Source organism: Nelumbo nucifera, chromosome 4 (assembly GCF_055504915.1).
Source record: "Nelumbo nucifera cultivar China Antique chromosome 4, China Antique-T2T, whole genome shotgun sequence".
Taxonomy (NCBI): domain Eukaryota; kingdom Viridiplantae; phylum Streptophyta; class Magnoliopsida; order Proteales; family Nelumbonaceae; genus Nelumbo; species Nelumbo nucifera.
In genome coordinates, this window is record NC_142652.1 from 77,606,852 (window position 1) to 77,623,255 (window position 16,404).

A 16,404-nucleotide genomic window follows, 5' to 3' on the forward strand; every position below is an offset into this window, starting at 1 on the left:
AGGGGGAAAGTTGCCAACACTTGAATGAGACAAAAATGCCCCTTTTAATAATGGATTTTTATGGCTAAAATGGTCATTGCCTTATTTACATGAAAAATAAAAGAGCATGGGTAAATGCACTTACCCGGGTAAGTGTTTCCCAGGAAAAACTTACCCAAGTAATTGCATTTACCTGGGTAAATAACTTACCAAAAAGCAAACGGAGCCTGGATAGCAACTCCCAATATAGATTGAATTTGTTCATGGGTCCTTTGAGTGTTAGGAGCAAAGCAAATAGCTGATTTTTGGAGTTAATTTCCTACCTTGACAACTTGCAAAAGGACTGCAATTGATCTTCTAAGCGCTGAACTTCAGCCATGGAACATTTTCCAACGTTGTCAACAAAGAGCAAGTGATTTATTTTCAGTCCTATCTTGCCAAATTTGACACCATGGACTTCTCTGTTCTCTGTTTGAGCCCCCTTAGAAGGCTTGAAGAAATTCCCAACGCATCCACAAGACATAACAACAATACTAGTGGTGGCAATGCAATTATAAATCAAATTGTAAAACTGATTCGAGAATCCCAAGGCATGCAAAACTTTGAGCACAAAATCCCATTTAAGGCTATCGTAGTCTTTACTTAGATCTAATTTCAACAAAAAAAAGCCAGTTTTACCTTTCTGCTTCTTCATGCTATGGATTACTAAGATCCATTCCCTGATTACTAGGGTCTTGATCCACAATTAATTCAACCACTACACTGTTTAACTCAAGTACAAGAATCGGGAAAAGTGAAATTACATAACTTTAGAACTTAGAAGAAGTTCACTTGTTTTACACTTGTGGCTTAGCTCATTTTGGGCTCAATCTCATTTCAATAGAGCCCACCAAAAAGTTTATTAAGGCCCCGTTTGATAACTCTTTTTAGATGTCTGAACTTCGAATTATCTATTTTCCAGATGGCTAGTGTCACTTGTATTGCATCTGAATGAGCGATCTGAAATGCTTTTTAAGATCTGAAAGCCATAGACATTGGCCCGACTCTTAATGCGCTCATACACGTTTAAGAGGTGGCCAAAAGACGTAAATACCTCAGCATTTTTTTGGAAAAGACGTGGAATGCCTCGTTTTAAACCAAACCCTAAACATTTGTGTTCTTCTCCGCCAAAGAAGACGAACAACGAACAACCAACCTTCGAACCATTGATTTGAGTTCCCCTCATCGTTTTTCCTACTCTCTGGTGCTTCTGTCTCTCTTTCTGCGAGTGCTGCTAGGGAGATGACAAGTACCAGTTATCCCTCCTTTACCTTGCCAAGATTCGATTTTCCTATTTTGAGTTCATGAGGAAGAAAGAATGTGGCCTCTTCGATCACATTTAGAAGAACCCAGTTTCCTTAGACCATGATTTCTCCCATAATTTATAAATTTTCTCCACCTGAATCAAATGGGTATCAATTATTTTCTTCTTTGAATGCTTCTCTAGTTGACCCAGCTGAAGATACGAGTCTCTCAAATCCAAGGTCGACGACAGAAATTCCCAAACTTGAAGTACGGAGAAGGTGCTTTATTACTGTACTCGTTTATAGCGGTTTCATGCATTAGAATATTCGATTCTCTTTGCACTTTTGGTTTTTCTTGTTCTCGAATTAGATTCAAAATTACTGCTTGATTGTGTATACAATTATACCAATTTTCATTAATTCTGATAGAATTATTTTAAGGAGAATGGGAGAAGAATAATGGACCTGACACACTGAAAATCAGATTTGTATTCGTTAATTTCAATTGTTAATTTACTAGTTTGTTCAAGTAGAACTGTGAAATAGAGAATATGAATAGCTTTATTAATTATTAATTAGTAACCACTAATTTTTATTGATTATTTTAATTTTTATTAAATTTTAATCATTTTTGTTATTTTTTAGTAGTGATTAATTATTTTTATTAATTTAATTATGTTATTTATTATTTATTTTTTGTAATTATTATTTTTTTATTAATTTTTTGTATGATTTCAATATTATTTTGAATTTGATAAATTATTTTATATGAAATAGTACAAATTGAGCTCAAATTTACTAAATAGTCTATTTTATGGGTAAAATAGTAAAATCAATACATTTCAGATGTTAAAGGTTTGGTCCAACACAAATAAGCTCAAGTATTCAGAGCCTCTAAAAAGTAGAAAAGCATCAATGCCTCTTTTCAGATTTCAAACACTTTGAATATCTTTTTAACTTTTTAGATTTTAGATTTCAAATTTATCAAATGCCACCTAAGTAAATGTCTGGTAAAAATTCAGAAAGCCAAATTTTCACGACCCTCAACCTCTTGTGGTGCTGGTTTGGGAGAGCTTTCACATAGCGGCTTCTAGATTTGCAAGGTGGGTCCCATATAGAAAGCCTCAAGCCCTATTCATTTTTTCAAGATGCCATTTATTTGAATAAATGTATTCACTAATGTTCTTTTGATTCCTAAATAAGTTATACATTAACCTTTTTACCCATAAAAAATCATTATTAGAATGGGCAAATTTATCCTATTATGTTTTGCCAAATTTCCCTTACCACTTGGGATCAACAAGTGATAGATTTTGATAAAAAATTGGGAAAGCCTCAATGTGCTTTTGTTGAATTATGAAATCGACTATTCATTGATATGAGTTTCAATAACTTATTCAACGTGGTTCAATAAAAGCAACATGATCAAAGTTGAAGCCCTCCCAAATGGCCTCTTAGTTCCAATATCTTCATCTATATAGCTGAACCAAAGTTAAGAAGCATAAGCCCTCCCAAACATGCCCAAAAGCTCTAGTTGTTTATAGTAGAGATATGGGTGGGTCTTCATCAAAGTTTGGAGGAGGCCTACCCCTTGTATGGCCCATTCTCTTCCCATCTTGGTCGGCAGCATTGTTGAGAGTTGTTCCTGGGATGGCAATGGAGCGGGTTTGGGGAGGGTTTGTATATTTTAGACCCTATCCACCTCCCAACCTTACTTACCCCAAAGTCTGTTGTGAATTGGATTTTGAGAATCCAAACCCTCCCCACAAATGAAATTGCAAAACCTTCCCCACATTCAAGGGTAGGGTGGGTTGGGTTTATAACCCATATCTAATTTCCTATTATTTATTGTTATTTATAAGTAGAACCCATATCTAATTTCCTATTATTTATTGTTATTTATAAGCAGAACCCATATCTAATTTCCTATTATTTATTGTTATTTATAAGCAAAGAAATAAGTAAAATAACATGAACAAACAACAAAATTTCTTATTATTTGATTAAGACATATAAAAAACATATAAACTATCAATTATCCTTTACATAAAATTCAAAATATCATTAAATTCAACACCTAATACATATAGTTCATTTGCTTTCTAATGATATGCGGGTTGGGTTTGCCTAATACCATAATCTACTTATACCCATACAAGTTTTAGAATCCCAAAACATATTCTTGTCCCAAAATTTATCTTTCAAGTGAAAAAAATAAAAAAAGGGAGTAGGGGATGTACCCACCGATAGGATAAAAATTGCCATCCACATTTAGGTTCAAGTGAAAAGATGATTTTGCAGAAACTACACCACACGTTTGTAATATTTCTGTAGGTCATCTTTAGTGACAATTGTGGGACCACTTGAATCGACACTACCTTCATGTCTGTTTTACAAGGCATTTGTAAGTCTTACAAAGGAACATTTTCATATGCTTATTAGCATTGCTTAGAAAACATGAAATAAAATAAAGGATCATTTAATAAAACACCCTTTTATAGCTTCATGAATTTATTAAAACCTATCATATAGTTTGTATTTTACTAAAACACCCCCCGTAATTTGCAATTGATTTACCTGCCCTCCCAGACGATCAGTTCGCTGCGTAGAGCGTAATTCAGTCTGACTCTGGCATTTCTGGTTTAAAGCAAAAGAATTATAGAAGCAGAAGGTTTAGCACGACCAAAGGAGATCACAATGGCGAGCGATATTCCTTTGGACGATAAAGCAAAGAGAATGCGAGATCTGCTTTCGAGTTTCTACTCTCCAGATCCTTTAATGGCTGCCAACGCCGCTTCTGCGAAACAGGGCTCATTAGAGGCTATTAATACCACTGCCTTCGATCCCGATCAATACATGAATCTTCTGGTACGCGCAAGCCTTCGATATTTCCTTGTTGATGTTTATCTATTTGATCTCTCATTTGGATCTAATCTTGAATTCCAACAAGTATGACCTTCTTGGTGGAAGTACGGATTTATCTCCGTTTATTTTGAAACTAATGTAGAAACGTGGATTTTTTTTCTTAAATTTCCGTTAATAGTTGAAATTCTAGTTGTAGTTGATTGCAGCTCTAAGCTTGTAAAGGATCGTAGAATCAACTTATTGCAAAATAATTCGAAATTTCTGTTTCCTTAACGAAAATGAGGTGAATGAGGTTTTTAGTAGCTGATGGACTATTGAAATATGTGGTGATTTTCCATGAGATGTAGTAACCTTTTGAGCTAATTGCAATAGAGCTATTTATGCACATAGCTTCTTTGGGCTGCTTTCACTAAATTGTTAGGCATCGTTGTTGGAAAGCTACGGGAAAGGGCTATACGGAAATTCTTTACTTCATATAACTATCTCACCGAAAGCCATTGATCCGGAGATTCTAGTCTAGCAAAGACCAAGCCTTCGACTCCCTAGAATTTTCACCTTTCAAAAACATTATCAAAGTTATTTGGCTTTGTCACAATCTAGTCATCGGAGCAGTTGCTCATGCCTCGTACATGTCTTTTAACTTAATTATATGCAGTGACTTGGCCAAGATGCCAAACATCTCAGTATTCTCTCTCTCTCTCTCTCTCTCTCTCTCTCTCTCTCCCTCTCTCTCTGATTGGTAACAGAGAAATAAGGGTTCTAAGAACCCAGCCAAGTTCGTCAGACCTCAATGGAGAACCCACAAATACCCTTTCATATTTTCCATAAATCATTGTTCTAATGCTGGAATTCCTTTAACTGAACTAAGTATTATTTTTTTACATTTTATTCCAAATATTTGTTTAATTTTCCATTGATGTTGTTGCTGCCGTATGCTCTTTTTCTTTCACTTTCTTGGGGGAGGGACTTCTCATGGAAATTAAATATTACCTATCTTTTAAATTATTCAAATAAAACTTTTCTTGTATATTCTTCACCAGCAATGAGATATAAAGGAGTTCTCCAACACTAATCAAGTTTGTAAGGGATGAAAATGTGATGATTCCTCCTTGGAAACAAGTAGCTATTCTTGTATTCTAACCCATTGTCCAAAATGCATAGAATCTTATATCTTGAGCTGAACCTCAAGAGGCAGACTTAAAATTTCATGTTTCCAAGTGCTATATGCAAATAAGATGTGTTTGACATCTTGATGCTTGACTTATTTCACAATTTTTTCTATGCTCCTCATGCATCTTGAAGCTTAACTTATTTCACCTTGAGGCTTAACCATTGTCATACACTCATTGAATTACCTTTAGCGTCATATGTATTGACTCAATCTTAATGAATTTTGGGTGGCTTGGGATCCAAATAACTTGTTTAATAATTTGATAAGGCCATGGATTCTTACTCAGGAAACTCAACCAAGTCAGCTCAGCTTGATATGTTTTCTTCATTTTATCCATGTTATGTCCACACTTCTATTGTTTTAACTTGTGGCTTTATGTACACTTATTTAATTCTTCACTCATGAGTTAACTACAAGTCATTGAGTATACTCAACCAAAAGGATCTTTCAAGTGGAATCCAGTTGAGTGCCTTCAAAACAATGGTTTAGGTGATAACTTAAATTGTTATTGTTTAAACCCTTTTGAGGCTCCATTTCATGTATTTGTTCTTTTGGTATGAATCTAAGTTTTGGGGTTTGGGTTGTAAAGTTTTTCCCCATTATTTAGCAACCATCTATTGGAATTGAATCCTGAAATAGGACTACCTTGTAAGATGAAATGTTGACCAAACATTATGTGCATTTAAATATGTTCATTGAAAAGGAAACCCTAACTGTCTTTTCTCTTGCTTCTATTTATTTATTTATTTACTTCTTTGGTCTATATGATGATTGAATCATTTACATTACTTTTTTTTATATGCACATATGTAGACTGAACATGGTAATTATTCATTGGTTTGTTTTTTTTTTTTATATTTTTTTCATACTTTTTTACCCTTTCATTGATACTACATTTTTTTGTTGGAAATTTTTAGGTTCAAAAGTCAAACTTGGAGGGGCTTCTTAAAAGGCATGTCGAAATGGCAGCTGAAATCAAGAATCTTGATACTGACTTGCAAATGCTAGTATATGAAAATTACAACAAGTTCATTAGTGCAACAGACACAATTAAAAGGTAAAGGTGATGCTTTTTCTTACGTCACATTAACACTTCTTGTTCTAAATTTCTACCCTTTCAAAAGAACAAATAGAATCCTATACCAAAAACAATGAAGAAGTAGAGAGCATGGAGTCCTGCATTAAGTTTGTAAAGGGCCAAGAGAAGCAATGAAATATCAACTATAGCAGTTGTTTTGACTGGAATGAACTATAACTGAGCTGTTGGAGATCCATGGTCATAAAAATCAGCTGGAGTTGGGGGTTGTGAATTTAACATATGTATTAGTTAAACATCTGTAATTAGATTTGATTAAGGTCTTTTCTGTGGATTAATACAACAGTTGGAGTTGACAAACCAACCTTTGTTTGATGGTTAGAGATTGGTTTGATTATGGGCTTTTTTTTTTTATGAATTTTTTTATAACTAAGACAAATCCATAGGTGACCCATAAGATACTCCAACAAGGACTCTAATTACTAAAGCAACTCTAATAATACTTTCTTAATCCTACTAAAACTAACTTACTTTATAGACACCAAAAATTACTAAAAATAGTAATTATGAGAATTACTATAAATAGTCCAAAAGTTATCATATATGTTAATTTTGAAACAATAAATTTCTTGAAAACTTATTCCTAAGACTTCCACAATTTTAACTTTGATCAGTGCCCTCCTTGACTTATATATTAAGGTGTTAAAAAATAAAGGGATATTACAAGAATACCCCTGATTACAACTTGTAGAGAGTATAGGCCGAATGGCCTATAGGCTGTTCTTATTTCTTTATGTTTAACCAAAAAGTGTTATATATTCTTAATTTTAACCAAAAAGTGTTAGGGACAGTGCCCTCCTTGACTTATATATTAAGGTGTTAAAAAATAAAGGGATATTACAAGAATACCCCTGATTACAACTTGTAGAGAGTATAGGCCGAATGGCCCATAGGCTGTTCTTATTTCTTTATGTTTCTATTCTTTTTGTTAATGGGCCTTTATGTTTCTTTGTTTCTTTATGTTCTCGTTTAGTTAGTTAATTGCCCAATTAAGGGCTTGCTTGTAATTATATTTTTAATGAAAAGATTAGGTAAGGGAGAGAGGTTCGAACAACTCTTCTCATAAACCCTATTACAGCCAAACTCTTCTTCTTCTCTCTTCTTTTTCTTCTTTCTTTGCTGCTGATATCTACCTTGTTTTCACACCTTTTAAATCAGTCCTCTCATTCTTTTGGACTGTTTTTCTTTTTGGTATCAGAGCAGACTCCTTCTTCTTTTTTTCCCTTTTTTTTTCCCATACATAGTGTGTGTGGAGAGCTGAATCGAATGAGTGATTGAAGAAAGTATTCAGCCCAGTTGGTAGTGGTCTTTTGGAGAAAAGGAAGCTGTCTTGTTCATTATTTTTCAGTCCTTGGAGTTTTTGCCCAAAGCCCTAGTCAATTGGAGAATTCTGATTGCGAGCCCCACAAGGAGCTTCACCTTGGTGCTCAGTGACTGAAGGGGTTCTCTTTCTTTATCTTGAAGATCGATCCAAGTCTTGTGTAGTTCTATGAAGCCTACAAGGAGTGGCTGCAATTTTCTTATTTATCTCAAGTTCCAAGTGAGACGCAACTGGAAAATAAGACTTCATAGAGGTTGGTACTTGGTGTCTGCCTTTTCATGTCTTCCTTGTTTATCATTTGAAGTTGTTTGAAGTTCTTTTGGAGTTGTTTGAGGAAGATGGATGTCTCTGGAATTGAGAATAAGTTTGGCGCAAAGTCCGGACAGGTTTCAGGAGCACCCGTAGACTCTTTATTAGTTGTGACCACAGTCAAGCTCAATGGGACTATCTAGCATGGTCACAATCAGTAAAGATACATATTTGTATCAGAGGCAAGTGGGGGTATATCTCCGGGAGCAAGAAAGCACCACCGAAAGATGATCCATCTTATGAGGAATGGTTGCAAGAGAATTACACTATTATTGGATGGTTAGTGAATTTGATGCAATTACAAATTAGTCAACACTATTTATGGATGAATTCAGCTAAGGAAATATGGGATAGTGTTGCTGAAACCTATTCCCAAAAATTGAATGTGGCCAAGGCATATAAGTTAAGGAGTGATGTGAATAATCTAAGGTAGGGGGAGAGACCTCTAGCAGTATACTTCTCAATGCTGAAATCCTTGTGGCAAGAGATAGATCTAATGGAAACAGTTGTTTGGGAAAGCACAAATGATGCTGAGAGTCTGAGACATACAAAATATTAGTTGAGAGGAATAGGGTTTTTGAATTCTTGATAGGGCTGAATCCAGAGTTTGATATTACCAGACGAAATATCCTAGCTAAGGATAATGAATCTTGGTATAGGTTCAAGGGACTATCCCAAGTGACCATTTTGCTAATATGGAGCTGAAACCTAAGATGATTCCAAGTAGTTTAGGCGGTTCAGGGAAGAAGGAGGTTATATGTGAGTACTGCAAGAAACCCAAACATACAAAAGATAAATGTTGGAAACTGCACCCAGAACTTCTTCCACCTTGTTTTCAAAAGAAGGTTGATAATAGGAAGTTAGGAAGTGCCAATACAGCCACAGTCTTAGATAATGACAGGTGTTTCACAGATGAGATGACTGTAGTGAACAGTTAGCTGTTATGAAGGCAAAAGTATGGGAGGATTATCAGCCACCTTGAGAGTGTAGCCTCCTCCAACTCTTCGGGCAATCCAATTACTTCTACATTTGCACATTTAGGTATACGTGCTATTGCCACCAATCATGCAACTATCTCAGGTAATCGTAGGATCCCTTGGATTATTGACTCTAGTGCTTCTGATCGTATGACAAGCCTTTCCACTATGTTTAGCTCTTATGATTTGTTTCTTGGCCATGATAAGATTACCCTAGCCGATGGCTCACTTGCTCCTATCTCTAGTAAGGGAGTCATCAAGGCTACATACTCTCTCTCTTTTTTCTATCCTTCATGTCCCTAGACTAAATATTAATTTGATGTTTGTGAGTAGCCTAACTAAATCCTTAAATTGTAGTGTAACCTTCTTCCCTTCTTATTGTGTTTTTCAGGACCTGAAGTCTCAGAAAGTGATTGGGATTGGCCGTGAGGTGAATGGAATATATCTGTTGGATACTCCTGAACAAAGCCAAGGATAACCTGGAAGAGCTGCTTTTGGATCTACTTCTTCAGAGTCTTTTAGTCGTGTTATGTTATGTCATTTTTGTTTGGGTCATTTATCTTTTTCTACTTCAAGTCATTTATTCCCATAATTGTTTAAGGGAATTAACTTGTCTAGCCTTCATTGAGTCCTGTGAGTTATCAAAGCATTGTAGAAACAGTTATCCTTTGAGTAATAGAAGATCCTCCTTTCCTTTTCATATTGTGCACTCTGATGTGTGGGGGCCATTACCACTTACCCTTTATGGGAGGTTATAGATACTTTATCTTGTTCATTGACGATTTCTCTTGGTATACTTGGTTATTTTTTATGAGATCTTGAGATGAAGTTCCTAAGCTTGTGAGGTAGTTCCATGAATCCGTTCTTACCCAATTTGATACAGGAACCAAAATATTCAGATCCGATAATGCAAAAGAATACTTTGAGACAAACCTAACCTCTTATCTCACTGATTTTGGGGTCATTCACCAGAGTTCTTATGTTCGCACTTTGGAACAAAATGGAGTATCTGAGAGGAAGAACTGTCACATAGTTGAAGTTGCAAGAAGCATTTTGTTTGCCTCACATGCTCCTACAAGATCCTAGGGGGATTTTGTTTTCATTGCAACTTACCTAATCAATCGTATGCCATACAGAATATTGAGCTTTAAGTCCCCTTTTAACCTCCTTTATCTAGATAAGGACTGTTTTTCTATTCCCCTTAGTGTCTTTGGTTGCACTTGTTATGCACACATTTCTAGTACCCAAAGACATAAATTTGAACCAAAGGCCCATAAGTGCATCTTCTTTAGTTATGCCTCCACACAGAAGGGTTATTGCTGTTTTGATCCTAGCACTGGGACTCGTTATGTTTCAATAGATATTACTTTTGTTGAGTCCACTCCTTTCTATGGTTCATCTCGAGGGGAGCATTGTTCACAGGGGGAGCATTTGTCATAGTTGTTTGCACTCCCCCTTCCTGTCCCTGTTGAGTCTCCACTTGAGTCTCCTTCTATTCCTGATGAGTCAAAGGGAGGAAGGAGGAGAATCTCAAAACAAGGTTTATAATAGGAAAAGGAGACAGCCGTGTCTACTACAGAGTTCAGTCAGGAAGAGGGGAAAGGAAAGGAAAGGAATGAAGTTAACAAAACAAGGAAGGGGGAAGGAGAGGAGGTAACTGTGCACTCCCCTCAAATTGTTCGAACTGATTCAGAGGTAATACGTGATGGGGAGGTTAATATAGAAAAGTTGGTAGAGAGGGAGGTTCAGATTGGGAAATTACTTGGTTAGTCTTCTGGGGTGGGGAAGGTTTTGCCAAAATTGCGTTTGAATAATAACACTTTTAGTGCCTTTATGAAGGCACTCCTTAAACATAAGCTCTCAAACTCTCTCTCTCTCTCTCTATCATATTCCAGCATGCCTTTATGAAGGAGAAATTGAACCCATCTAGACCCAGTGCCTTATTTCCATTTAACCCTTTCAGTGCCTCCTTAGTTTCTTCTAACCCAAACTCCCTCTCTAGCCAGCTTATTGATGTATCTTTCAGCTTCTTTGGAACTAACTCTCCAATACCAATCCAGTTCCATCTTCTTGAAGAGTAAAGATTCTTATAGAAGCCCACCACCTTCTCTTGAATTCCTACTCAAGATTCTATCAATTCATCCCCCACCTGAATCCTTGAAATGAGGTTCCTTCTTCTTGCATTACCATAGGAATGAAAAAAAGCTGTGTTTCTATCTCCCACTTTCAGCCATGTCAATCTTGACTTTTGTCTCCAAGACTCTTCCTCTCTTAAAATTACTCTTCTCAGTTCTGAATCTAACCTTTCCCTCTCCAACTTCTCCTCTCTTGTAGTCGTACTTTCCTCTTCTAATTTGTCAAGAATAGCCATCTTCTCTAAGATCTCCTTCTTTCTTCTCCCTACCTCCCCGAAAATTGACAAGCTCCAGCTCTTTATCTCTCCCTTCAACGGCTGCAGTTTTCTAATCAGTCTAAAACCATCTGCCCCTTCTACTCATCCCACATATCTTCCACCTACTCGAGAAAATTTGGATGATCTAGCCACTTGTTCTCAAACTTAAAAGGTTTAGGTCCCGAGAACTCCACAACTTGCCTAAGTAGAATTGGTTTGTGATCAGACAGGAAAAAAGGAAGAGCTTCTTGACATAGATCTCCCATGTGCTCCTCCTAATCTCCTGAATAAAGGAATCTGTCCAATCTAGTGATTTAAAAGGCACGCCTAGGTGCACAGGCAAGGTGCATTTTAGGGTAGGTACCTCACCCTAGTCATAGACGTAGCACTTTCAAAAGGTGCATGCCTAGTGTGCCTAGGCATCCGCTTGATGCGCCTTTCGACTTAGCCCAAGCATGCGCACCTTTTGAAAATTTTATGCTTTTTTGCTTTTTCTAAACCTAGCAGCTGGGAGCCCTTGGCCCCCCGACGACGCCTCTCGAGGCAAGCCCAAACAAGTCCATGTTAGGGTCTTAAATTCTTAATTTTCACACAAAAAATAATGATTTTATAATTTTAATTGCCTTTTAAGAAGATATTTTATTAAGATGAATGAATGGACAACATTGCTAATGTTGCTAATGAACAACATTAGCAAAAAATAATGATTTTATAATTTTAATTTAAGACCCTAACATGAACTTGTTTGGGCTTGCCTTGAGGAAGTGGCACAAAGGCGGCTCGTAGAATCAGGAATGTAATATGTTTTGCATCACATTAGCTACTTGAAGTAATGCAATTGAGGAAAAAAAGAGATTGTGGGTTTTACATGCTTGAAAATGTTTTTTATGTTTGTTTTATTTTTAAATTTTCATTTGAATATGCTTTACATGTTATGTTTATGTATTTTAATTTTATATAATAGTTTTTAAAACATTTATTTTAAATTTTAAGTTTATATTTTTTATTAATATTATGCTTAATAAGGTTTTGATTTTTTTTTTTTGCATTTTTTTGACTTTTTTTTTAGTTTTTAGCATTTTTTTTGTATTTTTGTGCCTTGCTTCAAAAAGGCACGTGCCTCGGGTGCAAATTGGCCCCCCCTGTACCTTTTTTGCGCCTTGCATTTTTTTTTTTGAAAGAAAGATAACCGGATTTCATTAAAGAAAGAACAGGTGCATGAGAAAATGTACAGAAGAAAAGGGGAGGATCCCCAAGAGATTACAAAGGAGGAAGCTTATCACTATACAAGTGATCCAAAAACACGCCACACTTGGCTAAGCCATCTGCTATTTGATTTTGTTCCCTTGGAATCCAAACTAAAGTAGCATTTAAACAGTCCAGAGAGTTCCTAGCCTCTACCAAATAGTGGCTCAATCTCCAAGGTCCCCCCTCCATGTTTCTAAGCCACTTTATGGTATTTTCTAAGTCACCAGCAATGGTTAAGTTCTGAATTCCCAAATTTTTTATTATTCTGATTCTAGTGAGAGCAGCCATCACCTCAGCCTTTGTGGAGTCAGCCAATCCAATTGGACCACTGAAAGTCCAGCATATGTTGCCCCTTTCATCTCTTACTGTGCCTCCAATGCCAGCTAAACCAGGACTACCTAGAGCACTTCCATCAAAGTTAAGGGTCTTCTTACCATCACTGAGAACAACCATTTGTCTCGGGATTGTTTGATGAGGGTGTGAAAGAAAGAGAAAAGAGTGAAGCTCTCTGTTGAGATCATTGATGGAGATTCCTTCGTACAAGTCTGAATTGACTGTCCAGAGGTTACAGAGGTATGGTATATCAGAAATTAATTCTTCAAGGGGCCTATATTTATTTTCAAAAAGAGACGTTTGTTTCTTTCATCCCAAAGTCTCCACGTCACTGCATGAAAAACAGATTGCCAATAAATTTTTTCCCTTTTGCCTAGTCCTATTCCTCGCCACTGTTGCAAGAAGTCTTGAATGTGCTCTGATATAACCCAATTATAACCTGTCATTCTCAAGAAATGAAGCCAGATGTTTTGGGTGAATTTTCAGTGAAGCAAGATGTATCTGCTGATTCACCATCATTCAGACCTAAGATGCAGACATGAGGTGAGATAGAGAGTCTTCCCAAATGTTTCTTCTGCAGGAGATCAATAGTATTTAATCTCTGAAAGCAAGCTTCCCATACAAAAAAAACAGACTCTGGTTGGGATATGGCTGCACCAAATCTTTTTGAAGGGAAAGGAGGAGTTAAGTTCACCTGCAGTCAGAGCCTTGAACATAGACTTAGCGCCTTGCACTTTTAAAACATTAGTCCAATCTCCTCAGAATGGGAGGAGATTGGCCATTTGTCCAAGTGAATCTGCTACCACCTAAAGGTGGATCAATTAAACCATTTCTTCTGATAAAATCTGCAAACCTTCTCATCCCTACTCTTTCTCTATCATCCCTCCCCCTCCCCCCCCCTCCTGGTCTTACCTCCTCCAGCTCCTCCCAAAACTCCACTCTTGCTGCCTCTCCATTAGGACCATAAACATTCGAAAGTCCCCACTGCCAGCCCCCATCTACCAACCTAAAAGTAGATTGATATTGAAAACACTCCCCTTTTTTCTCCAATTTTCTTTAGGCTTCTTGAATCCCATATTACCACCAAACCCCCAGAGAGACCCACCGCACTCACCTCTGCCCAATCCCCACTATTATCACCCCATATCTCATTTTTTCATGTGCAGATCAAATGTCTCCAACTTCGCTTCTTGCAGCAGCACAACATCAGGCTTAAATTTTCTCAACATATTCCTAACTATTGTTCTTCTCTTACTTTCTCTCAATCCCCTCACATTCCAGGAAACCAATTTCATCTTCTGTATTCTGCTTTGTCCCCTAACCCCCACCACCTTCCTTGTATTTTCCCCTATACTCCTCGTCAACTAAATTGTCCTCCCTCTCTGCCCCTTCCTCCCAACTCTCTCCACCTTCCCCAATCTTTTCTTTCTTTTTTTTTTTTTTTTAATTTCTTCCCTTCTGCTTTCCTCGAATTTGGCTATGGTTTTCCTCAATATTCCTTCTCCACCCAAGAAGAACAACCCAAGGGATTTTCCTATCTTCACCTGTCTCTCCACTAGACTATCAATATCCACTATTCTTTTTTCTTTACCAGCTATACTCTTTACTTCTTTTGTTTCACCCTTTGCCATGCTGATTCTCCTCCCCTCCCCCTGCCCTCCATCAACATGCTCTTGTACTACAGACTCCTTTTTTCCAGAAATCCTTCTCCTATTATAAACTCTATTAGCTTCCTCCCTAGATATTTTCCTTTTCGACCCTTCTCCTGTCTCCTCAATCTTTACAGACTCCTTTCCCGCACTAACACCAACAAGGCCTACTTCTTTATCTCCAAGAGGGGAAAAGAGAAAAGAAGAGACACTGGTGGATGGAAAGAAGGTTCCGGTCTTACCTCTTCACTTGTAGGAGTAACTTCGAAAGGGATCCTGCTGTCATTTACCACAGGTCCTTCAGGGGGGTTCACACATTCCCTAATAATTGTTCATCTCTCTCCTCCACCACTGTTGGGCTGCTACTCATCAGCTTCTGTATTTTCTGAAGGAAGGAGGGAGCCCTCCAAACCTGGCTCCTTAAACCTCTATTTACTGCTATTCAGACTCAATTCCTTTTTTTTTTTTGTAAAATTGTGTTTAGGACGCCCTCTTTGTCCTTTGAGCTGGAGTCGAAGCTCTTGCTTCTATCTTCACCTTGAACAACGACCTTTGTCCCCTTTTCGTATCTCAATACCACCCAAACCCATTCTCCTTCTTCTTCAAGGATTAGTATTCTCTTTTGATCAATCTTCCCAATGCTACCTGCCCCTTTTTTCGTAGATAAAAGGCAATTCCCGAAAATACCCCTTGTCCCCTGCCTCTTTAAAAATCTTAATCTCTTTTTAAAATTATCGATAACCTTTTAAACCTGCAATTCCTCCCTCCTTTATTCTCTCCCTCACTTCTATCAACCAAATGCTCCCTGGTTACTCCCGATACTCTCCCACTCCCCTTTGACCTTTGGCCTTCCTCCAGGTCATCTGCCCTACCCGCCACCTGTTTAGTCCGACCTGAACCTTTGAACTCTGAATTGTTCACCTGTTCTTCCCTACTACAGGATGCTGCCACCTCAGTCTCTTCTGCTGCCTAATCTTCTTCTTCTCTCTCTCTCTCTTGATCGACCCTTTTCTTCTCCTTCCCCTTCTCCGACTCCCCAGTTCTGCATCCTTGTCTCTCCCCAACCTTCCTCACTCTAGAGGCTTTTCCTATCTCCCCCCTCTTCAGTGAAATCAAAGTTGCTCGAAGTGCCTTTGCTTGACCCGCTGCCAATTTCTACATGCTTGAGAGTGATGTCTGCACCTTCAACAATTAAATGCAATTCATACAACTTGCCTGCAAATTCCAGAAGCATGCTTCCTGAACATCACCAGGACCTTTAACCTCAATCAACAATCTTGCCATGTCGAGCTTCTCCTAGGTCCTATTCCTATCGTGCCCTGAAAAAATCTTCGAACGTCAATATGCTCCAAGCGTGCAGAGGTATTCCTACTACTCCGATCCAACACAAATATGAACTTCTCTCTGCAATCAGCTCACTAGCCACCAGATACCACCAGTCTAATCTCTAATCAAATTCCCTCTCCCTTGTCTTCTTGAATTCCAGAACCCATTCTGCTGCCTCTTTACTATGGAAGATGAACAAAATAAGTTCGGCGTCTAATCTTCTAACCACCATCACCTTCTCTTTCCCCCATTCTAATGCCGCCCAATTTCAATTTTATCATTCTCCCAATCTTTCCCCAACATTCTTCCCACCAAGTTTGCATGAAGAACCTTCATCCTTTCCTCCATCTTACTTGTCTCCCTGACGTCAACTGATACCTTCATCTTCAATTCAAACTGAACTCTCCTTTTCAATGTTGGAGGTGTCTTAAAAGAAATCCTCTTGCTTTTAAAGT

At 37.6% G+C, this 16,404-nt stretch overlaps 1 protein-coding gene across 1 annotated transcript in view; it reads left to right on the plus strand.

Annotated features, from left to right (window-relative positions):
• Positions 1-3,855: 3,855 nt before the first annotated feature.
• The window catches only part of LOC104605083 (Vps51/Vps67 family (components of vesicular transport) protein), a 62,029-nt gene continuing 49,480 nt past the window's right edge, over positions 3,856-16,404 (plus strand). Inside the window, exons 1-2 of the mRNA XM_010269700.3 lie at positions 3,856-4,130; positions 6,216-6,355. Of these exons, the coding sequence (XP_010268002.1) occupies positions 3,960-4,130; positions 6,216-6,355 (311 nt within the window). The 5' untranslated portion in view covers positions 3,856-3,959. The remainder of the gene's footprint in view (positions 4,131-6,215; positions 6,356-16,404) is intronic.